The following is a 26,371-nucleotide window of genomic DNA, read 5'->3' as shown; positions in this document are numbered from 1 at the left end:
CCTACAGAAGTTGTGGAATATGCCAGACAAATACCTGTTTGGATTAATGTAGGTATAATTCATGTTGCTGGTGGATGAACTACCTAATTGTTGGAGGTCCTTTCTGGCCAAATCTTTTCTGATTCCTTGGTAGCAAAGTTCCATCTAAGTGCTAGTTTTCTAAACTTTTGTATAATTCACATCACACACTGACATTTCTGCTGCTTCCCATTTGCAAGGCATTTTCAGGTCTTGTTTCACAGGAGTAATATATTTTACTTATATTACATTCCAAAACCCTCTCCTGTTTGTCTCTTGCTAAATATCTATTGTAAAACTAAACCAATCCTGGCCAAAGAAACAGAGTTTTTTTAGGCTTGTCAGTGCCTGAACTTACATCCTGTTAATACTAAAACCAACCAAACAACAAAAACACAGCCAAAGGTGAAACTGTGAAAGGTTTTACTGCTGTCTACTACCCCGCTAATAAACTACTCAACCTTGATTTGTCTTTGTTGGCCTTATTTAGGTAACATAGGCACTGCTTTTAAGCACAGATATGCACTTAAACATTGTTATTTCAGCAGTGATGATGCTCTAGCTCAGTGAGCTCACATTTGTTTGAGTCAGGGATCACCACCCAGCCTCAAAAATTCTGAGAGATGATCATTATGAACCTCACAATGGACAATAACATAAAAATGTTAAAGTTCTGTAGACAAGCTGTAAATCGGTTGCAAGAGATTTGTGGTTCAGTGGCTGTTGACAAACTACAGCTTGGAAACCACAGCTGTAATTCTGAATTACTTTGAAATATGTGGATAACCAGGCATTAAAAAACTAATTTAGATCAAATACACAGCAATAAAAGGTTGCAATAAATACAGGGTACTAAAATACAGTCATTCAAACTAAAAAGGCAAGAAATCAAGCCCAGTAGGATGGAGTTTATGTCCTATGGCTGCCTTTATTCTCAAGTCTACCCTTCTCAATTAGTCATTCTCCTTTTCCAATGCAGACTTCAAGAGGTTAAGACAGTGTAAAGGTGTTACTTAAGTGAGAAAAAAAGATGAAATTCAGGAGACTTCAGTTAAATCCTTGCTCTTCTTTTTCCGTTCCTATGAATGAGCAAGTTCGCTGCTTTATGGCTCAAATGCCTTCTTAAAATGGAGATAATAATTCTAATCAAGCCTTACAAATGACATAAATAAAGCAGATCCTATTGGATTTATAGGCTGAAAAATGGACTTCTCATGCATCCAGTGCTTCACTTTTAACTCAATTTCCATGCACACTCATTTTAATTTCATTTATATTGGAAATATTTTAAATATTACATACTATTACATTTCTGAAGTGGAACTCTTCCCTTCCATTGCAATGAAACATTTTCAGCTTCTCGAACAGATCTTCCTTTTGGAATTACCGTTCTATGAACCCTGTCACAATTACTACCCTTCATTCTTACATACCATATGCAGGCAAAATTGGAGATTTAAATGATTTGCAGAAAATTCAAAGTCTTGCTGCAAGTAAACAGTTTTGTAGAATAAGCTTTTAAATTGTTGCCTGTGACCTTGTAAAACTGCATTAAATATGCTTGGAATTTTTTTTTCCTAGTGCTTATGGAAACCATTTTCCCTGTAATGCAACTTTGAATTTTATTTTTGATGAAAGTACATCAGTTGTTCACCTCTGGGTTTCTTACTGTGATTGGATTTGCAGCCTATCTAAAGAGCTGCTGATAAGCTATCGATTTTGTAATATAATAGTCTCATTTGCAGAATGAGGCAAACAGTATCACAGGGCAAAAGGGATCCACTTCTCATCTCATGTGTATTTGATGTTACGTGCTGGAACAATTAAAATTAAGTCAAGGGTTATCCTCAGTTTACATCATTGAAGATAGAATAAAAGGAAAGTTACTAAGTTTTAGTTCAATTCCCAAACTCTATTCATGTGCTGCACCAGAGACATTTTCAGATCAGTAGAGAAATGTGGGTAACTGCAATTTAATGAAAAATATGACCATTTCTTGCAATCTTAAGTGTGATTTTTGGACAAACGATCAGTTTGTGAATTAGCCACTGCTCCTGCACAGAGTCACTCACAGTGCATGGCTGATAGCAGGGACCCACAATCCAGATGGAGCACATGCTGAATTGGAAGACAAGTGATCCCAGTTGCTATGAAGTTACCCATTCAGCAGAGCTGGAAACCAGAAAACCACTGCCCCACAGAGACCAAACCAAGTGATGCATTCAGCAGCAGCATGAAATTCCTGTCTTGCTCTACCTGGTCTTACCCTCTGCTGTCTTTACAAGATGAGACTGAGCAAACAAGAAAGCAACTAAATTCCAGTTTCAAGACAAACTGGGAGATGCTTCAGCCACATAAGGAAGAGGATTTACATCTCCTGTTGCCTTCAGAACTTAGTGGAGGCCAGGAAGATGTGCTACAGGCACACCTAACTCCTGCTCTTCTGTAAGGAAGAAATGATTTTGGAGTATTGTTCTTGAGAAGATGACAACATCTGGTATAACTCCATGAAGCTAAATGAGGAATACAGTGCCAACATTTTGTGGGGCAAGACTGCAGTACCCATAGCTCAGAATGCCACATAATTCTGCAAGCAGGAGCCACAGATGGCCAGGTCATAATCCAAAATTACTGGATGTGATTCTGGGATATGTTTTTACTTTTAAAAATGTCAAGTCAGAAATAATTCAGCAGTAAAAAATTCTGTTAATAACTGAATATAATAACTTTTGACAAGAATGAAGTGACCCTCCCATGAGGTATTTTTGTTTTGAGGAAAAAAATCTTCAACCTTTCAGGACTTGCAAAAGAGAGAATTTGTCCACTGGATAAAACAGTTGATAAATTCTCTTTTAGGAGAAGTCACCTCTTTTGTTGACAGTTTCAAAGGAATAATAAGTTTTAATTTCACCAAATGAGTATTTTCTAATAGAAGTACTGCTCAGAAAATGTTTAACTGACAAACAAAACCTCTTTTTAACGCACGTGGCACTGATTTTAAGATTTAATTCTTTTGCTAGTCAGAAACTATTAGAAAGATGAGCTGTACAGATGTGTTCAGGATACACATTGTATTGTTTAACAGGTCCCTTCTATTTCCAATTTCGGTAATTCCCTGAAATATTTATGGCCTTGCCAGCACCATGAATACACAGACAAACTATCTCCTTATTTATCATTATGCTGCTCCTTCCTGGGCAGCTCCAAGAAAGGAAGAAAAGGTACAGTTTTAGTTTATCAGCTGAAAGAATATTAAAGGTATGCTACCCTCCCAATGCAGTACTGTCCCCACAAAGATTATCTGGCAGGAAATAATCTTCTCTTTCTAATCCTACAAGTTTAAAAAGACATAGCAGTGTGAGTTTCAGCAACCACTGGCTGACAATATTTCTGGGGTCAACAGAAGACTTGGATTTTGATATTCAGCCTCTGCAAATGCATTTTAATATCACTAGCCTAATTATCAGAAGTCAAGTTAACCAGGGTATGCCTACAATTACATCTGCATTTTGATGTACACCAAAAAGTGGGGGACAAGCCTGCACTTACATGTCAACTACTTCAGAACTCTCATGCTGAACTACAGCCAATTATTCGGTATGAGGTGTCCCTGCCCTGGCAGTGGGGTTGGAACTAGATGATTTTAAGGTCCTTTCCAACCCTAACTATTCTATGATTCTATGATCTGTACAAAAGATCTGTTGGATCTTTAATTTCGGGAACAAAACAGTAATAGCCTATATGGCATTAATTCTGTTGTAATAGACAACAAATAAATAAAAGAAAGATGAATACTTAACAATACTAAAATTAAAAAGGTCTCAAAATAGCAAAACTGGTATTTGTGAAGACTTGCTACCTTGTTAACTCTGTTTCACCCAGGCTCTCAAAAGAGTGGGCAGGGACAACTAACACTTTGCTAAATATGGAATGGTTTCGGCAACTGACCATAATGTAGTTTGAAAGACTACCCTGAAGAAATGGACAGATTGCATATGTCAGTCTTTAATGCCTGGTACAAAGATCAAATGCAACTTAATTATCAAGAGAACAAGCACTAACGGACACTGACCACCAGCAGCTTCCATTACCTTCCTTTTATAGGTAGATGGCATACAAGGAAAAGTAATACAAAAACTGGATAACTAACCTTCTGCCTGTAGGATCTTCATAACCAAAGGCATAGTAACTACTCTGACTAGCAAGATCAATATCATAGAATCATAGAATAGTTAGAGCTGGAAAGCACCTTAAGATCATCCAGTTCCAACCCCCCTGCCATGGACAGAGACAGCTCACACTAAACCATGGCACACAAGTGATAAATATCAGTAAGGTAATAGGAATTTTGGAAGCTATATCAATTTGGAGACCATTTCAGAGGACTTCATCATGACTGCGTGTGTTACATCCCAGGCTGGCAACAGATTAAAGGAACATATGGGCAAAAAGTAGTTCAAGATGCACTGCTTGAGTTCCTGCTGAGCAGAGAAAGAGGCTTCATAGCACTTAATGGATACTGATGACTGGGATTATATCAACAAGAGCAAGATGGTATCTTGGATAGAAATTTCAGAGGCAGAGTGAGGAAATTAGCAGTCAAAATACTTGAAAGCTGCATTATGCTAGTGCACATTTCAAAATACCGATTGCCTGCTATTTTATGAAGAGATAAGCATGTTCCAGGGTTAATCAGATTTTGGCCATTACCAGTACCAAGTATATTTCTTGTCTAATTTTGTAATAGCAAAGAAGAAAATGCTTTCTCAGTTCTTTTTAGCATGATTTGCACCATATGGTCTACTAAGTACAGCCAGCAACTACTTTTAAATGCTACAGTTCTTTCACTGGTGCATTATTACCCTTTATATGATGAAAGTAATTTTACGTCTTCAGGAGATGCTCATATTCTACAAAGCAGAAAGGCTTCTCAGGAATTTGTTTCTAAAAATAGCTTACAACCTTTCAAGAAGATGAAGGATGAACCTTTCAAGGGATGAGCTTGATTATTATCCTGTTTATTGCTTTCTTATTTGCATTTCTGGATCTGGAGGATCCTGTAGTAGTAAGCACTGGAGAACAAGTTTGGTTTGGCTGGTTGCTTTTTTTCTTAACAGAATCCTCATTTGAAGAATTGCCAAACTGATTTCACATAGCTGTCACTCAACCTACACAGCTGAAAACTGATCTGCAGCGTTATCACAAGGCAATATGTGCTTAGAGATTTCCAGGAATACACTGAACTCCTTGAAACCTCTTGGGCAAAATATTGTGTCGTTACGGATGGAAAAGGATAGTCTGTGTGGCTAATCAATAAATACATGATTTTGATGTGGTTCTCAAGCATGATCTTTAAGAAGGGAAGCAGTTTCCTTTTAGAAGAACACTCCACAACCTTGTCTTTGCACCTAGGTTTGTTTCACATGTAAATGAAATGAAAGGTATTTTGGTTGGGGCTTCTTTACTTCAGGTTGCAGAAAATGAAGCAGCTAATGAAAGAGAAGTTCTATTGAGAAGGTAAGATGGTTGCCCAGCTATACATTTTCATGCACTTAGCAATCTCACATATATTAATTTCAATTCTCTAAGAACTCATTAAGAAATTATTACGTCATGGGCATCTTTGCAGAAGAAAGAAAAACCTTCAGTCTGCAATGTAAAGTCTATTGCACTTTTCTCTTTGATGTATGATATTTATGAGATGCTACATACTTGAGAACCCCCTCTTTATGACAGCCCATCTGGAAGAAAATGGAAGATCACACGGGAAACATTTTGTGAGAATCTGGCATAGAAGACTTCAGACAGAATGCTACTAAACAGTTACTCTGCCTTAACTACTATATTGAGCAAGAGGGACAGAGAGAGAAAGCGAGCAAGGTTTAAAGCTTTAATCTCATACACAAGCTTGTCAGAGCCCAAATCTATCTGTAATACTCTCCAAATCAGAATGAACTCAGAAGGATGACGTTCAATCTTTAAATCCTTCTCTGCAGAGCTATTTTTAACTCTCAGGTTCACAAAATGGATCCCTGCTGTGGCTCCAGAGCTTTCTAACGTTTATCCCACCTATTACGTACGACACAACTACGTGTCAGAATCCAGTCACATTTAGAACTAAAAGTTCTTGCACGATTTCCTGTGCAGTGTGATAGAAACGACTCAATGTGACAGAACTCTACCACTGTCACTAATGGAAAACCAATTATCTCCTCTCCTGGCCACTGTTATTTTTACTTCCAACAGTAACTCTAGTTCTAATATTCTGGGCCCTTCTGAGTAATTTTTGTATCTTTCTCCTCCATAGGATGTCACAGTTAGCCAGAAATACTGAATAGTTAACCATAAATATTGCAGGAATATTGTCAAATAAGGCATTTTTTGTATCTTGAAACTTTTCCTCTATAAATAGATTTATTCAGTCTCTTCTAAATGAATTCTCAAACAATGTAAAAAGGATATTCAAGTCATTGATACTAAGATTATTGTCAACCATAATTCACCAGCTTTCTAAAAACTCCTGTAATGTGTCAGATCATTTCTATTTTGGTTTTGCTGGATTAGAAGTGACATTTCTGCTCAACTATAGGTAAATACAATTGTTTGAATGATCCGAACTGGGTATCATATAATAAGCCACAGCTGTTTTTTAGATTTGCAGCTGCATGCATTTATTACAGTAACTGCTCATGAACTAGCATAATTTTTACCAATGGGAACAGATTTGTTAATGACCTGAGGATATACACGTATCTCCAAATGAAATTGTAGGCTGCATTCACTCCCTACAGCAAGAAAGTCTTCATTTAGATACTTTGATACATGTAAATTCAGCACAACAACATTTTGTAAACATGCCCCTATGAAAATAGAGCATTACAGCCAGGAAATTCTGTTAACTCTACATGATCTGGGAAATCTTCACATTCCTCACTTTGACATTAATTTTCTGCTTTAAGTTTTCCAGGAAAAAATGTCCTCTGGAATAACTTTATATTTTAACTAGTTTGATGCAGGTGCATTCTGAACTGACCCCAAACCTGCCCTGTCCCTCTGGTGCTATCAATGATTTATTCTGCCATTTCACATCCAATTTGAAATCAAAACATCTATCTTCTGATTTGTTTCCCCAAAGATGTTTCCTGACTTCAAAACTCACATTAAAAAAATCCTTAACAATAATGTTCTGCTTTTCTAAGAATTTGGAGAAGTCTTCTCATTCTGATGCATCTTTCACGTCTTGAAAGAAGGACCTCTCTCTGTGGTTTAAGATACTGAGTTATTAAAGCTTATATTCCAAAATCCTGTTGACTTAATCTGCATTCACCACTTCTGCTCAAAGCCCACCAAGATCAATGGAAATATTCCCACCAATGAGTTTCAGGTGAGGCCTTCTGAGACAATGAAACCCAAGTCTCTAGAATACCTTGTGCTGCTTCCTCCTAATGTTTAGATCCTGAACTACAGAAAATCCTCTGTATGTTGTATTCGGAAGAGTGATGAATGATACTAACAGCATCAAAATGACTCCTTACTATTACACTTTCATCAGGTCTTTGTTAGATAAAAGCCTGTTGATAAACACAAAAGTAAAGACACTGTGCAAAAGGCAAAGGAAACAGAAGAACAAAAGTGAAAAAAGGAAAACTGAATCATGGTGACTACTAAAACACTGCTCTCAGTTAGCAAGCAAGATGCTAAATCAGGACATTTGATGGAAAAAATGAAGTATTTATGTGTGTGTGTATACACGCAGACATGCACACAGACACACATGCTCACTCACAGTCTACTTCCAAAATGGCACGGACAGACTTGGCAAGGTCTCTGGCTTCTGCTGCAAGAGCTGTTGTGACAGTAGGTCCAGTCCTTCCCAACCGTGCGAGAAGTGCTTTAGCAGACAATGTTGATGTTCTGTCACTAAGTGAACAAAAATTACTACACATTTGTAAGATTATAAAAGAAATGGTTACTTCTAATAAAGCAAAATTGTGTTTCTAGATTGGTTTTGATCTCATTGTATGAACAAAAAAGATTCCCACTATCTAACAGATGAGCTCACCTCAGAAGCGGTTCTGTCTGTACAATAAAGGCATTAGGAAAGTTCAGTTCAAGCAACATTCATGACTCAAAACCAGTGTCAAGAACTAGTGGGTGTCGGGAAAGTAACTTGCTTAAAAGTGATTTTCATATTAACATTTAAGAAGGGACACTGCTGTGGGGGACCCAATTGTTCTGTGCTGTTAACCATATTTAAAACTTAAATTGATATACATTTATGTATGTGCTACTGGATTAAGGATGATGCAAAACCACTCGGACAAACCTAAAAATAAAGTAAAATTATAACCCGCTATTAAGCTTCCTTGCAATTTTAACTAATCCTTAACACATTATAATTACTTTATGGAAACATCCAGACAACCATAGCTATGTAATTACTAACTGCTTTAATTCAATGCTGAGGTTTTTAATGAAGCTGTATCCTGAAAGCCTCATTTATAATTCATGCCATTCCCTCTCTTCCAATAAGATGACACTCAGAAGCATACAGCAAAAAATAGAGAAAAAATAGTTACGAGATGTTTTTTAGAGAGTTTGAAACAATGGTAGAGTTTTTCTACATGAATTTTGTCAGTTCGATATTAATAACGATGCCATTTCATTACCTTAAAGCTGTTGAGGGAGTAGAGTTATCTGAAAGTATTTCATGCACGACCTGTTGGCCATAATCAAGAAGTTAACAGTTTATAAACCAACACAGTCAAAAAGTTAATACCTTATAATAAGATGTTCTATTTGGGTGAGGGGGATTTTATTTGTAGTTTAAGATTCTAGCCTCTTCCAGCTAGAAGGGTAAAAGTAAAAACCAAACCAGTACAGCCACTTTAAATGAAGTGAATATAACAACATCAGTCAGTTTCCATAACATTTCAAAATATTATCAAATATTACTTTTACCTCTGGAAAACTTCAGAAATTGATGAGTTTGTGACAATTTAGGTGAAAAAAAAATACCTTATCAGTTTAATTTGTGTAGTATAGCAAGACATAAAGATTAAGTAAATTCCTACATGAATCTGTACACTTACATGCCACCTTTATCTATAACAATAAAGGGATCTCTGCAAACTAATTTTAGTCAGTTTATCATGTCCTTCCCTCAGAAACCTCAACACAAAAGTTTTCCAAAGAAAATACTTCAAGAAAGGAAAGGCAAAGTTACCTCTACAAATTGGAGTAATTTTTCCGTAGCCACCTCAAAGGTCTTCCTAGCCGATTCTGATTTCCGCAGCTGGCAGTCAAGCACTGTGACTCTTTTCCTCAGGTCCTGGATATTATCCTAGGAAAGGTATTTTAAGGCTTTTATTCTATTCATTTTCAGCTGAGGCTCACACAGATACACGGTGTGAATGGAAATGGATGTCTGAAATGTTTAACACATACTTTTCTATGTTCCTGACAAACACAGCTGCTCCCGAGGCAGGTATACGCGATCTGCTAGTAAATCAGCTCCCACACTGCAACAGGTTTGGGCAAATGATACAAAGGTAAATTGAAATTCGCAGCTAACAACAGTGACAGGGCTGCAACTTCAGTTTGAACTGATGCATGAATGGATCAAAAATACCAGCCTGATAATGGTGACAATATCTGTTAGCAGGGTGGCGTAAATAGCCAGTATGTGAACAAACTCAGTCTGCTGGTTTGCATCTGTACATCCTTTGGCCAACTGAGTAATTATGGCATCTCTTGGAGAAAATTACCCCCTAGTATTTCTCTACATGCACTTGTATAACCCATCGATCAGTGTTACGCATCTCTCTTTGTACTTATGCTACAGAGAATGTGAGCCTCATTAGCTTAAGTTCTGGAGGCTCAAAGTTTCAGCTTGAGTCCCTGGCACTGTTTGTGCAACGGGACCACGAGTGAAGTCTTCACATGTATATGGGCATATTTGTTTAGCTAAGCTGGCTGCTGAATAGATCATCTACACCAAAATACTCTCCAAATTAAAGAAAATATCACTACCATTAAAAAGAAACTTTAACATCCCTGTAGGTCATCATGTCTGAAAGCCTACTGTCTATTATAAAATCTGTATAAAAACCCCATTTATTATCTTTACTTGAAGCAAACGAGTAGACACATCTGTTTGTATACACTATATAAAGCAGCAACATCACGATCACTCTGAATGTCAAAGAACCTGTGGATTAGAACACCTTTTTTTGGCAATCTCACTGGCCACTATTGGAGAAGTGGCTGGCAAGCCCTCACACGGACCTCATTCTTCTGTACCAAAAAGAGCATACCACAGAACTGACATTACCTAGAGTACACTACCCACTTGATACTGCTTCTTTTGAGTAAGAAGTGCAGAGAATCAAACCTCAACTCAGACATTCAAGTGCTCATTCAGAATTTCAGGAATTCAAGCTGAAAACCAAATCTCTGAGAAAACAACCCACATGCTCTGAATTTCTTCAAATTCTGGTATTTATTCAAGTCCTAGAAAACAAACAGTGCTTCAAAAATACCAGGCATTAAAGATGGAGCATCTCACCCAGAAAGAAGAAGTAGGGTGTGATTCATCTCATCACACACACTCAGGATTAGATGAGAGGAATTCCTCCCTGGGAGCTACACGTACTCGCTGTGTCGCTTCTTGGCAAGCTTGTATATCACAGAGCTCAGTTTTAGCTTTCAATACCTTGCAATATTGAACTAATTCTCACGATGAAATGATGTTTCAGTAGGTTTTCTTCATCAATTCATATGCACACCCCCTTACCATGAAGAAAACAAGGTAAACACACAAACACCAACCTGTCTGCACTCGTTCAAATGGTGTGTAGAAAATGGATCTGCAATTATAAGGAAAGGTCTAGAAAGGCCTCAAATAGTTTCTTGCTTAGTGTGTTCTGAAATGGAGATGAAGTGGTTTGAAAACATGAGGCTCAATTAAAAATGTTGTGGGTTGGGTTTAGGTTTTTTTTCTGCAGGATACTGTTAGTAGCTTTAAATTATTATCTTGATTAAATCTAAATTTACTTCAGAAGACTACTGGATCTTACACTGTTATTTGCCTAACAAACCTATACATGAAGGGCATTTTTACATAAATACAAAAGCATACAAATATATGTATAGTCTTTTAAAGATAATAAATCTGCAGTCTGGAAACTATTCCATGCCTTAATGCTTGAGATGTGCCATTTTGACCTATGACCCACATATGCTTCCAACTCCTATTTTTCCAACCCAAAGATATATGGATAAAGGAAAACGCAACACACTCCACATTACCCCCTTCCCTACGCACCATTCCAGTTATTGAATAATACAAGACAAACAGTGACCTACTTTGGAAAAGCAGATGAAAAGAAAATGAAAACAAGATACATGACAACAGCAGGGAAACCATGGTAACTACGACCAGTGGCTGTTTTGCTTACTTTATTTTGGCCAGAATGATCCGTGAGCTGAGCCTTCAGCTCTACAATTTCAGCTTCCAACAGGCGAATAACTTCTTCATAGTCCATTTCCATCCCCCGAGCCTGCCTTTGTGCGGCTTCTGCAAGATGAATCCTGCTTCGCAGGGCTCTTGTCTCTTCTACAGCTGCCTTGGCTTCCTGAAGGTGATAGAATTGAATTGAGAAGTTACAACTCCAGTTAATAGAGTAGTACAGATTTAGTTCAAAAGTGCTGCAGTTGGCATTAGGGCTACCTTTTTAAGATTTATGGTTACATGGTTCAATTGTTGATTTTTAAGTGTAGTATTTGCAAGCAAAGAACAGGTATTTACAGAGAGAGATGATTTTCCTAATAAATTAAATCATAATTTCTATGATTACTGCAAATCTAATTGAATGAAAGGTTTTATAAAAACAAATCCGATGCTGTTAAGCTGCCCATCATTTCCATGCTAAAAAAGCACTTTAATGAGATGTTGATTCATTTTATTATTATTGCCTGAATTCACACTCAATTCAGAGTTCACACATCATGTAGGTGGAGTTCTAATGCAAATATTCAGACCACACTATTCTCAAGTAAGTGTTGGTTTCTATTTCTCTGCCTAGCTCCTGCTCTTACAGTGTTATCCTGTATTATCACACAAGAGTGTTAGATAAAATATTATATATACATCATGTATGGAAAATCAGGATATTAAAAACTGTTGGCTTGAATTCAGCTAAAGTAATCTCTAAATGTAGTAAAATCTGATTTTGAGAAGGATATTGCTCAGTTCATTTTACTATTGAGTATTGATTCAAGTTAACTTTGTTTTGTAAATTCAGAAAGTCAAACTAAAGGTCTGGTGAACAGATGAGTTTACGCTAGGAAACAACAAACAAACTGCTCATCAAAAGAGCAGACATAAAGGCTCACTGGCACCGAAACCCATAAACCATCTTTCCCTCAGCTTTTGATGCATTTTCTGAATCATTGAAGTTACAAATTGAAATATACAAATTCACAGAGAGAAATTCTTCAAGTTCTTCAGGGAAGAACACTCAGGTGAATATTCTACTTCTAGTCTACCTTTTATATCTTATTATCAAACTATATCCTGGTTGGGAATGGAAATAGTGAGAAAAAAGTAAAACCACTATGAATCCATAACAAGCAGGAAATAACCCTCTAGAAACTAGTGTTGAAATCACAGCTTCTGGAAAGAAACTGACCAAATCTTCCTATTTTTGTGGCAAAGTCATACAATATGTAACAGGTGTCATAACTGCCTAGAGAGCTTAGTGAAGCTTACAAAAGCAGATTTAATTCTATTCTTTCCTAACTTAAAAGCATTTGTTCTGTGCAAGCAACATCCTTCAAGTCAGGTTTTCCTATACTTTGTCATAATGTAAAATGATCTACAAACCTCAGGTTCTATGACTTTTTAACCCGTGCAGTGTTAGTCTTAATAAATAACCTGTATTTATTTCAAACCATAAGTAAACTAATCTCAATGACATATATATAGGGCATCACCTTCCTAATATTTACGATGGTTTTGCAATATAATACCTATTTGGATGATTGCCAGGGACATTCTGGTCTCTTAGAAAATTAAGCATAAAACAAGTCATCACACATGTAGCAAACAGCAACATCATTAGTGAATCCATGTCACATTGGTGTTATGTGGTTTAGAGGTTTCTGTTCTAGGAACACGAGTGATAAGGGATATATTTAAGTAACCTTTAATTCGGCAGCAAGTATAATGACTTATTTTTTCCTTTATTTTGGAAGCACAAGGCATTAGGATGAGCCTATTGCACATGATGAGCACCTCCACCTGCAAACACAGACTGTCCAACAGTTTATCACTGCATGTCTGTCTGTTATCCAGTTTGTTAGACAGCTGCCTGTATGCACAGCACTAAAAGCAGTGCAAAGGCTATCACTGAAAGCACCCAGTGAAAGACCACTGGAACAATGCAGCCCTCCTGCAAGCTGCTCATTGCTGTTCTTTTTCCTAGAAACAATTCAGAGAATGCAGGGGCTTCTGAGAAGTTAGGAATCTATAAGGCAGAGGACAAAATCACTGCCCAGGTAGAGAGCGTTTTCTTGCTGCTGTAAGAAATGGTGTGACTCAGCAGCAAGAAAAGCTGGGCACACTGATACAGAGGATGATGGGGTGGCAAAGGTATCCTTCAGTAATAGGCTGGAGGTGGGAAAAAGACTCAGAGACAAAAGTGAAAAGATGGTCTGATATTAAATTGGACTAATATAAATGAACATAGAGGCCTCGACAAAGGCTGGCATTTTAAAAATGCACACATAGGAATTACTTAAATAAATTGGCATCAGAAAAGTCATGGGAAAATTGCTGTAATGAAAAGGGACGTCTGAATTTTGAAATGAGACCTCCATGAGATAAAGGTTTAATCTCTTATAATCCAGAACTGCCTTCACTCCTCCATTGTTTTTTCGGAAACCCAATTGTTGAATATTAATTTCTCTGTAATAGCAGACTAAGTATGACCAGATTTCAACAGTGAAAGACCTAAAGGAATAATTAATGAACAATGGATTCTTACATTACAATGAAACGATTATTCACACTACAACTGAACTAGCAAAATTTCCTGACAAACCAGAGCTGTTTGTAGAGCAGGGAGGCACTAAAAGAAACGATACCATCAGCCTTCCCCACCCTACAGTTACTGAAGCTGGCATGGTGGTGCTCTTTCTTATGCAGATGAAGGGCCCCCACCAGTGAAGAACAGAGGGATAACAGCATGCTTCAGCAGCATCTTCTCTTGTCCTGTTCAACTGCTTGCATGAAAGAAGACGCAACTGAAATGGAATCTGCAGCTGCTAATGTTTCATCTCTACAAATGCCTGATGGGACCATTTGTCCTAATCTGGTATGAAGCCACTACAACAAATAAGAAACTGAAGGCTGGATGACAGCAACTGAATCCTTACAGAATCAACTTCAAGGTACAGATTTCCTTGAAAGCTAGGTGCTCTTTCTGTTTGGATAAGTTCAAGTCTGGGGAAAAGAGTTTATCAAAGTTACATTCCAGCCACCACAAACACTGATACAAAGGTATTCTTTTAAACAACATGAAAAATTGTAGTTACAGTTGAATTATGTTTATTCATTAACTTTATCAAAATTATATCCTGAAAACATTCTTTAAAAGAACTTAAGAGTATCTCTACTATGTGTTAAAATAAAAAAGCTAATGAAACAAAAATAAACCCAATACTTCTTTCAGACATAGAATCCTAGAATCACAGAACAGTTAGGGTTGGAAAGGACCTTAAGATCATCCAGTTCCAACCCCCCTGCCATGGGCAGGGACACCTCACACTAAACCATATCACCCAAGGCTTCATCCAACCTGGCCTTGAACACTGCCAGGGATGGAGCATTCACAACTTCCCCGGGCAACCCATTCCAGTACCTCACCACCCTAACAGTAAAGAATTTCTTCCTTATATCCAATTATATTGCTTCTAAACCAGCAGCTATTCAAGTCCTGCTCTTCAAAGCACTTCTTTCCCCCTTAGAAAACATTAGCACATAATAGCAAATATCAGCCCTATGAAATACAAGTCCAGCAGTATGGGAGACCACAAACATTATCCTACCTTTACCACCTTTCAGATTTATTATGTTCAGCTGAAGCGATTCAGTGACAATTAAGTGCACCAAAGAAGCTCTACTAGATAAGAGATCATTCAAGTTGGTATGACCCAGGATTTTCAGCCACAGAGAATACAGCCAAACTCATCCCAGAAGACAGAAGACATCATTACAGATCTCACATTCATGGTGTTGACAAGACTTCAGATACTCAAAAGTGCCTTTCTATGCTTTGTGCCAATTGCAGCTTCCATATGATTTCAAGGAAGACCCAAAGATAGTGCAACATCACAATCTTAAAGTAAAAAATATCAATTAATACCTTTTAATTTTCACAGATCAACATTAGAAAATAATTACTACCATGTTTCAAATTTAACACTATTTCCGAAGAGTTTGTTTATGCTGTCAGCTACTGATTCATGCACTGTTTAATGAATTGCTCCTAACAAAACATGTTCATTAACCAGAATATTTGTACGCCTGTCCTAATTAAGATGTAATCTCAGCAATTCACAATTAGTTGACAATAGAAAAACCACACAAGATATGACTGGTAGCCTGTATGTTCACTTACAAGATATGACTGGTAGCCTGTAGCTTAACTGAAAACCTTGCTTTTTCAGGAAATCAGTGATTCAAAAAGAAAAAAGTTTAAATTATATTGAATTTGTAAGACCTTATGCACATACTGGAGCCAGTTTGTAGGTTTGCTTTTAACCAGTCCCAATAATGTACCCATTAATTCATTTCACTTCAGCAGGAATGCATCATCATAAGGCAAATAGCCACTTGTATTCCAAGCAGCCTCTTTGTACTCCAAGTAGCCTATAACATCATGAATCTCGGCGTCAGGACTGGTTCTGAACCACAGAAATATACTTAAAACACTTGAAAATGCACCATGTATAAACAGAACTAAAATTCCCACTAAAGGCACGCTTGTATCTCCTAAAATAGTGCTGTAATTGCCTATAATTTAATATTTTTCTTTCATTTCACTATGCGGAACCTTTTCAACTTATTAGAAAATCAGAGTATTTATCCCCTGGGGGGCTGCGCTGCAAGCTGACCCCCAGCATCACATCAGAGGGCTTGGGAGATAAATTAAAGTCCGAGGACCTCGTGTGGTAGAAAATAGGCATTGCTGCCACTCAGAGCTTCTGAAACCACCTTTGTCCAAGTCCACCTTCGCAGTAAGCTTAGGTCTGTGAAGTGAAACACTCGATGCTGACGACCTCATATCCTCGCTGTCTACATTTTAGAGTCTGTACTTTGTACCAACTTTAGACTGGTAGACTGAACATCTGCTCTGGTTTAGAGCAACAGACTGAACACCCATTAGTGAATGGAAACAAGAGGTGCGTTACTGGCACGTACTTCCAGTTAAATTTTATCCCCAAAAAGAATCGATTTTATTTCCCTGCTGTCCCACAGTTTACTGACCACTCATGGAAATAGCTTTCAAACAGTTTTTTTACAGTCAAGGTGATAATGAGGGTGCTGAAGAAATCTACGTACATGAGCAAAAATGTAAACCTAATCTTAATAACAGTACACAGATTTTTTAAACTCTATCTTGCATCTTTACATATGGCATTGGATGGAACAGGCAGCCATGAGAAACCTACAAGGAATACGTATAACAGCACAGGATAGCATAAAGGCAGCCAGGCCATAAGAAGAAAACAGCTGATGGAATGATATTCAGTAGAAGCAGAAAACAGGAAAGTTACCCATTTTTTAATCCAGGCTACAAATTACATGGGATTTACATATAACTGGAAATTTCCTTAAAGAGACACAAGAAGGCTAAATTACACACAAAACTCTGATTTCTTCTCTCATTGATAGGTATAGAGACATAAACAAGGCATTCTTCACAAAACATGACCATTTTTTTCCTGGTACATATCAGGCAGAATTGTCAAGTGTCTGTATTTTCATACTTAAAACTCTGGCTGACATATGAAGTAGTTAACGCTTGGTCTGTAGGATAGGCAAACTGTTGCCTAAGAACAGGAAAATCACTTCAAGAACACTTAAGATCAGACACGTACTTCTATATTATTATCCAACTTACCTGATCCAGCTTATCTTATGGTTTTCAGCCTCAATTCAACAGCAGAGAATTACTGCTCTAAAAACTTAAGGATCAATATTCTCCAATTGTAATCAAAAGCTTTGTAGTTACAAAAGAACCATTTTGTGTTGAAGTCACTGAGAAAGTATAGTCCATAGGAGAATCAAGAAAGAAATGCTTCCTTCTTCCACAAGTACAGTAAAAAGAGAATAATTTGTGTTTAGAGAAACTTCAACATACTTGCTTGACAATCTGGAGCTGCTCAGTTAACTGGTTCTCTAAATTCATGGATTCAGATAATTTCTCCTGTTAAAAAAAAAGAAATTATTAATAACCAGATCTGAAATCAGAGAGTTTTTATTCGTAAAACCCAATCAATTTTTTCACAACTACAGGTAGCAACACTGAAGTTCTATCAATGTACTGCCTTGTAGTGCATTTCTAGGCCACACCGTAAGTCTGTTATTAATGTTGCCTAATCAGAAACACACATATTAGAAAAGTTCTGATGTAAATAATAACCAACAGCTTTTACAGAACCTGTGACACAGGCAAATCTTCATCTCTAAAAGCCTTTTTCAGAGGGTTCATTGATAACTGTTCAAATTCCTTGGGGATTTGAGAATTATTCACTGAACGTTTCTGTGCTAAGTCAAACACACATTTAATATTGCACCAGGACTTTTTATCTTTCTGGTTGTGCAAAAAGAAATTTAGGAGGAGAGGACAAGTAGCCCAACAACGGTCATAGCCCAAGTTATTAAGCATCAACAAATATGTCTGTGGCTTTGGGTCTTATGCATTTTGTAATGTCAGTGAAAATAAGTATTAATTTTGAAAGCAGATTAATCTGTCCTCCAGCTCTGACTTCTTCCACAAGTATCAGCAGATGCTCAAAAACTGCAGCTCCCAGGATCACACGTTTCTAAATAAAATTGCTATGCAAATCACTTCCTTAAACTCACTTTTGTTGAAGTCTGCTTAGTCTCATTTCGCTACGAATCAGATAAAAAAATGCCCCAGTATTCCATATAACAAATCAAATTTACCACCTCCAGAAACAGATTGTAAGCAAACAATCTTCAAACATTAGGGTTGTTTGCTTTGTTTTTTTATGTATGCATCAAAAATAGCACATAAAATTCAAAAGAAAAATAGTAAATTACTATATACACTCAAAAAGGAATTAGCCTCTTGAGTAATTCAAAGCAAAGTAAGTATTACCTTTAATTTACTCATTTCTTTTAAAGCATCATTTCTTTCTTTCTTAAGTCTTTCCACATCATCTTCCAAAGAATCAGAGGTTACAATCTGTGCATATTTAAATACTAAAGGTTAGAACATGTTTTCAACTGTACCTTCCATAATCTTTAACATCTTCTCTTAAAAGGTCATCAGTAAAGTAAGAGGAAAATCTTATTTTTACAATAATTTAAAGCTCTGAAAATACTAAAAATGTTTAAGAAAATTCTGCCCAACTCATCTTCCAAAATAATAAATATTTTTCCTGTTAAAAAGGGTTAATAATATTTTTTAAGTATCAGGATTACACCACTAACAGCCCCTGTTTTCTTCAATATTTTAATAATACGTAATTTTATTTTACTATTCCTATGCTGCAAATTCTCTTTCTTAAAGTCAACCCTAGAAGAAAGCGATTTTTACTATAGCAGTTGTGGAAATCACTGGACCCAATAATTACTTATCACTCATACAGGTAGAAGCAGTTTGTATTCCATTAAGAAACCTCAGTAAATCACTGCTGTTCATACTTACAGCAAATGACAACGTAATTATGTGAATTGCTTTCTGCAAAGTAGGTTGCTTTAAAAAGCTTCACAGGAACTAGGTTATCTTACAGGACATCACAATATGGAGCTGATCTGGAGTAATCTTATATGGAAGAAACTCTCCAATAGTCTCCTCCCAAAATTAAACACTGTGCAGGCACCTATTTTACCTGTGAATGCAGGAAGGTGGTAATTTCATTGACTCCAGGTGTTGGAGATTTTTGGCCATCATCTGTTGCATTCAGTTGCATAGAGAACAGATTCTTTGAAACTTCAATGAAATCTAAAAAACAGATTAGGTTTTGCTGCTGTATTTCACAAGCTGAGTTTTGTAGCAGTATCGCTAAATACAACACACTAAAACCACAATGTAAGGCTACTCTTTTATAAATGCAGCGTCTGCCCCCCATTAGATTTCTAAAGGAAACATGAAAATCAGACAGAGCTCTTTGTACAGAAACATTTGATAATGATGGTAAGAATCAGAATAAAAATGTTCAACAAAGATCCTGGGATAAAATATCCCTGAGTCAAGGTGTGAAGGAGAAAACAAAAGATGGTGTGAAGTTCACATTCCAGTATCTTTCTTGATACTTGATTTAAAAATCCAGTGTCTTTTTGAGTGGTTAAGTACAGAAGTTATCTTTATATACTAGTGTTTGATGCTGTTTTTCTTAAAACTTTAGGAAGAGTGAGATTTCCATCCGTTTTAGCATCAGAACTATCATGTCTCACAGTTTATAAGAAATATTCTTAAATTGTTAGTGTCACCTACCAAAATTGTCATAACCAACAAAAACGACTCATTCCCATCAGAATTAGACTTAACTAGAAGAAAAATCATGATGGTCTGCCTTTGTATATGCAATAGTTGAAATGTTCTTGCTTCTCACAAACTAAAGAAGTTAAATAAGCTGCCAGTGTAGCTCCTTCAAGAAGTCTCTTTAATCATGAATACTGTCCCAGGTGATTTTTGGAACAATTAACCTATTGTCAAGGCAAAAATGTCGGAATTTGTGAGCACAGATCCCAACTTTCTCAAGGCTGCTCTTATCAGACAAATTCGTGATTTGCTTCCCAATTACTTAGTTTTAGAATTCCAAGCTTATTTTCATACAGGAGAATAAAAAGAGCCTCAATGTATTATTTTTATTTGCTGTAGCAACCCAACACTGACACAGAAGATATTAACAGTTATTATCTATCATCATTTCTATATTCCCAATTTTGTTTTTTTCCATGGTAATTAACAGATTATTACCTCCAAAAGACACTGTTCCTTTAGAATCTTTCTGAAGTTGCTGCCTTAGGGCTTGCTGCTGTTCATCTGTGGGCTGAATCCCAAGATAATTCAATGCCTGGAAGGAGAAAACTTAATTTAGAGAAAAAAAAGAGAGGACTGGGGATAATGACTGCAGGGACAAGGGGGAGTAATTAAAGAGCTATACTTCAAAGAGCCTTTGTTTCATAGTACACTCTCACTGACAACACTTTTATTCCAGAGACACTCTGTGACTTTTCCTTCTAATTGAGAGATGTTCAGATATTATTTAACCTTGAATACGGATGAGTGTAATAAGGAAACCCCTTTGTCCTTAATAACTGCCTTAAAAATCCTGAGGGATATTCAGATTCCCGGAAGAGTTTCAGTAATTAGATTAACAAAAACAGCAATTTGCCCAATACATAAAATGAAGTATCAGCTTGCAACCTAAAAGAACTATTCAAACAGAAAGTTTGGTGTATAATTCATACCTTAAACTTTGTCAGCCTAGAAATATGTTCCAGATGTCTTACATGCATCATGAAGGGATAGAAAGGAAAACTCAAGAGATTACAAGTATTTACCCTTTCCAGCTTTTCTGCTTTGAGACGAACAGTAGAGTTCCTTCCTTGCAGCTCATAATCATCATTCTGGCTGGGGGCAGTAACTAAGCAGAAAATAATTAACATTAAACAATGATATAGTTGTAACTATTCCTTTGAAAGATTTGTTCTGAAGATCTCCTTATCAAAAGGATGGCAGCTAAATGCCCATTTGCCACAAATAAATGTTAATATTTAGATTGACTTTTTTCTCAAAGGACATAATTGTAACAAATAAGAATTCTTCTTATCAATCACTTAAAACTAGTTTTCCCCATCAAAAAGTGACAAGCAGCAAATTAGCAGAGAGAAACCAGAATAACTTTGATTGATCCATCAAGCATATGGCTTATACTTGTGGTATTTTCTCTCAGAGATACACAGTTACTCTGGAAACAGAAGGGGAAACACACTTGTGAATTCTGAGAAAGACCTTCAAGACACACCCTTGGCATAATCAACAGTTCCCAAAAGCAGATTTAGTGATCTGGAAAACACTGTGGAAAGAGAGGGAATGACCTGTTGCCAACTAAGGGCTGTAGCTTAGACTGAATTCCAGTTTTTTTTTTTCCTGGGAAAGAACTCTCTTTGCAAGAACTATCATTCATTAAGCCATCATCCATCACCCCCATCTTCTCCAGTCCTTGCAGACTGCATAGTTTTAGCTAGTTGCATTAACAACTCATGGTGCATCTATTTTATTTCTAACATACCCAAATGATTAAGCTGAGGAAAGGAAAAGAAGTTAGCAGCACCAAGCAGCTCATGTGCAAGATTTCAGAGTAATTGGCTTCTTTGTGTGTGTGTGTCACAGATTGGTCATGTTTCAAACACACCTATGGATACAACACAAGAAACAGCAACCTTTGGAAGCTTCTGATCACAGACAGTAGGCAAGAGGAGCAGTTAACTACCAATTTCCTCAGATTTAAATGTGTGTTAATAGAACATGTTCATTGACTTTTTTTTAAAGAGAATGGAATACTCATTTTAATTCATTATTTGGAAATACAATATGTGTCTTAATTATTTTGTTAATGAACTAGAGTGGTACTGAAAACAAAACCAGCATTTGAGAGAACTAAAGGCTCTTGCAGGTTGAGATTCTCTCTAAAGGAACAGAAGGAATCTCATAGAATTTTTTTCCCACTTTCACAGCTATCTGTTTCCAAGCTCAAAGTGATTTACATTCTCCCTCTTTGCCAAAAGCATAAACCAAAACATCTTGAAAATCTCTGACACTAACACCTCTCACATGCTATATTAAATTCTGAAGACAGTGGGCTAGAACCTCAGCTGAATTGGCACACGTCCTTTCAGCTCAGAATGAAACAGCCTTGTGTATGAGTTTGGGCAAGAATTTCTCAAAACTATGCTGATTTTTCTTACAGCACTTAGAAAAAAATCATCTAAGAGCTACTTTGATTTTTCAAGGTTATCTTTGAAAGTTTATCCTTGGAAAAGGGCAGCAGGAGAGAGCACATAAGGATGTGCTGTTCAGTAAGACTAAAACTTAAGATGACAAGAAACAGTACAAAGAGGAGCTGCAGTATTTCTGCTTTCCACTCTACCAGCTAAGCTCTTCAGATGTGTTAAAGAACTGTGGCCTTCTTGGTCTTTTCAAGCAACAATAATGCTCCTGTGTATTGCGTTATATTAACCCAGAGTCTCATATTCTGAATACATTTAAAAAATAGCCTTTTGTCTTGCTCTTCTGATTTAGTTGTGGTGTTTGCCATGATCAATGTGAAATAAATGTGTGATCATTACACTCCGGGTAGATCTGGCACTACAACCTTTCCAGTTTTAAAAGTTCACATTGTGTCAGCTCACCCTCCAAGGAAGGAAGTCAGCTGCTGGGATGTGCAATATGGAGACTGCTTCATTTCAGATTAGGATATCTAATATGTGACATGATAAATACAGGTACAATTTAAATAACATCTAGAATCAATCAGACCCTGCATGTTTGTCCTTCCTCTTCTCCATATGATAAACACAGGTTATGCTTACACACTACAGCCTGAAGCTAAAGAATATAGTTCAGGTCTTCATATAAAAATACAGAACAGAATCAGGTCTATTACTGGATCAACTGAGATTCATAATTATATCAGAGTACTGCATTTTCACTGCTTGTAAATACAACATATTTGTTTCCTGAAGGAATTATACAACTGTTCAGTGGTGTTGGTTTTTTTAACCTATATGATCAAAGTGACTATTGTCTTTGTTTGAATGCCATGACTTAAATATAAACACACACATGCATTCTATTTGTTATTAATCAAAGAACTGTTAAAGAGGCCTGCATGTTATTAACCTTCCAGCATGCTGCCCTGATCAAAAAAGAAGAGCAGAAGCAGTATACATCCCCAGAATCTCATCAAGAAAGCAGTTTCTATGGCAACCTAATCTTGATCTATATGTGAGTCTTCATTATCTGGTTTCTATTGAGTGTATTATCATTACTGCTGTATAGCAAACGTTGTGATCACTCATTTGGTTTCAGCTGTTGGTTAAAGACAATATAAGTTGTATTTGACAGAAGCTGCTAAACAATCCATTGATCTCAGTCCTTTATTTAGTACTATAAACCCAGTGCAATATTCCTTTTTTAAAGACTACCAAGTCTCACTCTGTACTATTTTCTCTGTGGAAGCTACTGAAGGAAAAAAGGGTGGCAGGGAATTAAATCAGCCTTTACCAGTGGCAGACACATCAGTAGGATTGCTGTCTAGAGAAGTAATTGGAGACCTCTCTCCTGTCTTCACTCCAGTTTGGATCTGTGAAGAAAAGCAAAAGTCATATAATACCATTTCTAAAGCAGATCACAACCCAAGAGAGGGAGGGGAAGGAAGACTCAGAGAGAAATAGTGCTGAACAGATCAAAACAGCCTTAGGAGGAAACGGAACGCATAGGGAGGTTGGGAGGTGAGAAGGAATGCTGTTCAATAAAGTTCGATCAGGACCTTATCAAAACCTTAATTTGGTTTTGAGTATCTTCACAGCTTAAGAGAGCATAGACGCTCTAGGCAACCTGTTTCCGTGTTTGTATCTCAAACAGGAAAGAAAAACGGGCAAGAATTTTAAGTACAAATGTAAGAAAAACTGAGGATGACCTGATCTGACCTTATGTTTGACATGGAGCATTTATTCTTTCTTGTTCAAAAACAATAGTTTAAAAAATACAAAAAATGAATTTTTTTTTTATTGAAATCATAGTTTTTAAGTCTTACTTCTTATGGTCAACATTATTTCTATACACTAACAGTGAGCTCTCTGAATTAAAACAATTGTTGCTTAGCCAAAAGAAAGGGAATAAACCAGAACTCTGATTTTTAAGTAAAGAAAAAAATCACAGAGGAAGTGTAACTTGTGAGCTCGTACTGTACTCACAGATGTGAGGTGAGCAGAGAGTACTTTATCTCTGAAAATATAACAATATGTATACCTAACTCTGAAACTTTACTCCTCCAAAGTGAGGAGAACTTTGCATCTCAGAACACAGTCAATGCTTATTTCATTTGATTTGTTTTCTTACCACAAGTCAATCAATACTCTTAATCCTCTCATCAGTGTGTTTTACTCTACTGTTACACAACATGTTTTCTGAAAAAGTCTCAATGACTGCCAGGAAAAAGAGCCAGTCACTTTTTTACTAGGATAGGAATTGAATTAAAACAACCCTCTACTGAAATTCCAGTGAAATTAGGAAAAACAACCATTTGCTCCCTTTATACTAAGAGAAGTAGTACGGATACTCACTGCATTTGGAACAAACGTTGAAACAAGCTTCCCATTAGGAGATGCAAGAGAACTAAGTAGTGCAGCCTGTTGGTCTCCATATGCTGTAGAAGATGTTAAGAGGCTGGAAGGACGCTGCAGACTCTCTGAATAACTGGGAATATTTTTTTGCCTAATAAAAGCTATCTCCCAAAAACTTTCAGACCTAAAATTAAAATTAAGACAGTTTCAACACATTGTACATATCCTGTTGCTAAGATTCTACATGACTCTTGCAAAAATCATGTTTTCGCAAACACCAGGTATGCTTAAACTATTTTTCTAAAAGGATGGCTTATTCCTCATCATTAAAAAGGCAAATACTGTTGGTTTGGGTTTTGTTTTTTCTTTTGAAAGGAAAGAACTGTGTACAGTTCCAGTGTCCTCAACATAAAAAGGACATGGAACTGTTGGAACAAGTCCAGAGGAGGCCACGAGGATGATCAGGGGACTGGAGCACCTCCCATATGAAGACAGGCTGAGAAAGTTGGGGCTGTTCAGCCTGGAGAAGAGAAGGCTGCATGGAGACCTCAGAGCAGCCTTCCAGTATCAGAAGGGGGCCTACAGGGATGCTGGTGAGGGACTCTTCATTAGGGACTGTAGTGACAGCACAAGGGGTAATGGGTTGAAACTTAAACAGCAGAGGTTTAGACTGGGTGTAAGGAAAAAATTCTTTACTGTGAGGGTGCTGAGGCACTGGAATGGGTTGCTCAGGGACGCTGTGAATGCTCCATCCCTGGTGGTGCTCAAGGCCAGGTTGGATGAAGCCTTGGGTGATATGGTTTAGTGTGAGGTGTCCCTGCCCATGGCAGGGGGGTTAGAACTAGATGATCTTAAGGTCCTTTCTAACCCTAACTATTCTATGATTCTATGAAAGTGTCATAATAGCACAGGTATAAAAGATGCATTTCTGTCTTTTTCTAGGAAATAATATCGCAATTGAATAGCTTAAAATAATTAATATCCCTTCCATTACCTCCAAGTACACATGAGAAGATATTTCACATTAATCTGATCATAAATGTCAAACAATAACCATTTTGGTGAGCTGATTCAGAGGGTTACCAGATACCTCATCTTTGTTCTGTTGATTATACTTTTTGCCTCTTCATAGGAGACACCAATCATTGACTCTTTGTTTATGGATACAAGCTGATCTCCAGGCTTCAATCGTCCATCCTAACATAACAAATAAAAAAACAAAACCACAACATTTCTACTAATGGCTAACACTATAGAAAGAACTGTATAATCACAGCACTTTAACGTATTCCTCTGGATCGGTTAAGACAAGAACTATCAAGAACAGCTATATGGTTTGCCTGTTTTGTCTGCCAATCTTCCAGAAATAAACAGATCAAATGATCATCTAATCACCATGATAGCAGTCATCAGAAAAGTTCATCAGACAGAATGGATCTCAGGTATGGTGTAAAGAAGGTATTTGGACCTGGATGCATGTTTCTGTTAAACAAACCAACCACAGATAGTAGTTTTTCCAGCATGGAGTGAGTACCAACCCATCTGACTACAGGAAGGTTCTTTACTAATTCATTCAGATGTGAGCTGGATTAACTTGTATTTCAAAACCAAATGTTTTTGGCTAAATATGGGACTCTTCAGGCACTTACTAGCCATACTCATCTTGATGAGAAAACAGATCAGTCTATTAGAAATTCACCAGTCAGAAATGCAACAGAAACAATATTAACTTTGTGCTTC

At 36.9% G+C, this 26,371-nt stretch overlaps 1 protein-coding gene across 2 annotated transcripts in view; it reads right to left on the bottom strand.

Moving 5' to 3' along the window:
* Positions 1–26,371, bottom strand: part of STXBP4 (syntaxin binding protein 4) — a 66,842-nt gene that overhangs the window by 26,322 nt on the left and 14,149 nt on the right. For both annotated transcript variants that reach the window (XM_034067946.1, XM_005146158.3), the window contains 12 exons: positions 25,722–25,828; positions 24,632–24,815; positions 23,571–23,649; positions 20,846–20,928; positions 20,259–20,355; positions 19,168–19,280; positions 18,432–18,518; positions 17,448–17,513; positions 11,478–11,654; positions 9,245–9,361; positions 8,688–8,737; positions 7,805–7,938 (listed from right to left, as the gene is read on the bottom strand). In XM_034067946.1, the coding sequence (XP_033923837.1) occupies positions 7,805–7,938; positions 8,688–8,737; positions 9,245–9,361; positions 11,478–11,654; positions 17,448–17,513; positions 18,432–18,518; positions 19,168–19,280; positions 20,259–20,355; positions 20,846–20,928; positions 23,571–23,649; positions 24,632–24,815; positions 25,722–25,828 (1,294 nt within the window). The remainder of the gene's footprint in view (positions 1–7,804; positions 7,939–8,687; positions 8,738–9,244; positions 9,362–11,477; positions 11,655–17,447; positions 17,514–18,431; positions 18,519–19,167; positions 19,281–20,258; positions 20,356–20,845; positions 20,929–23,570; positions 23,650–24,631; positions 24,816–25,721; positions 25,829–26,371) is intronic.

The sequence above is a fragment of the Melopsittacus undulatus genome, chromosome 11, assembly GCF_012275295.1.
Source record: "Melopsittacus undulatus isolate bMelUnd1 chromosome 11, bMelUnd1.mat.Z, whole genome shotgun sequence".
NCBI classification, from domain to species: Eukaryota; Metazoa; Chordata; class Aves; order Psittaciformes; family Psittaculidae; genus Melopsittacus; species Melopsittacus undulatus.
Note: the sequence above shows the minus strand (reverse complement) of the source record. Positions and strands in the feature narration are given on the sequence as shown.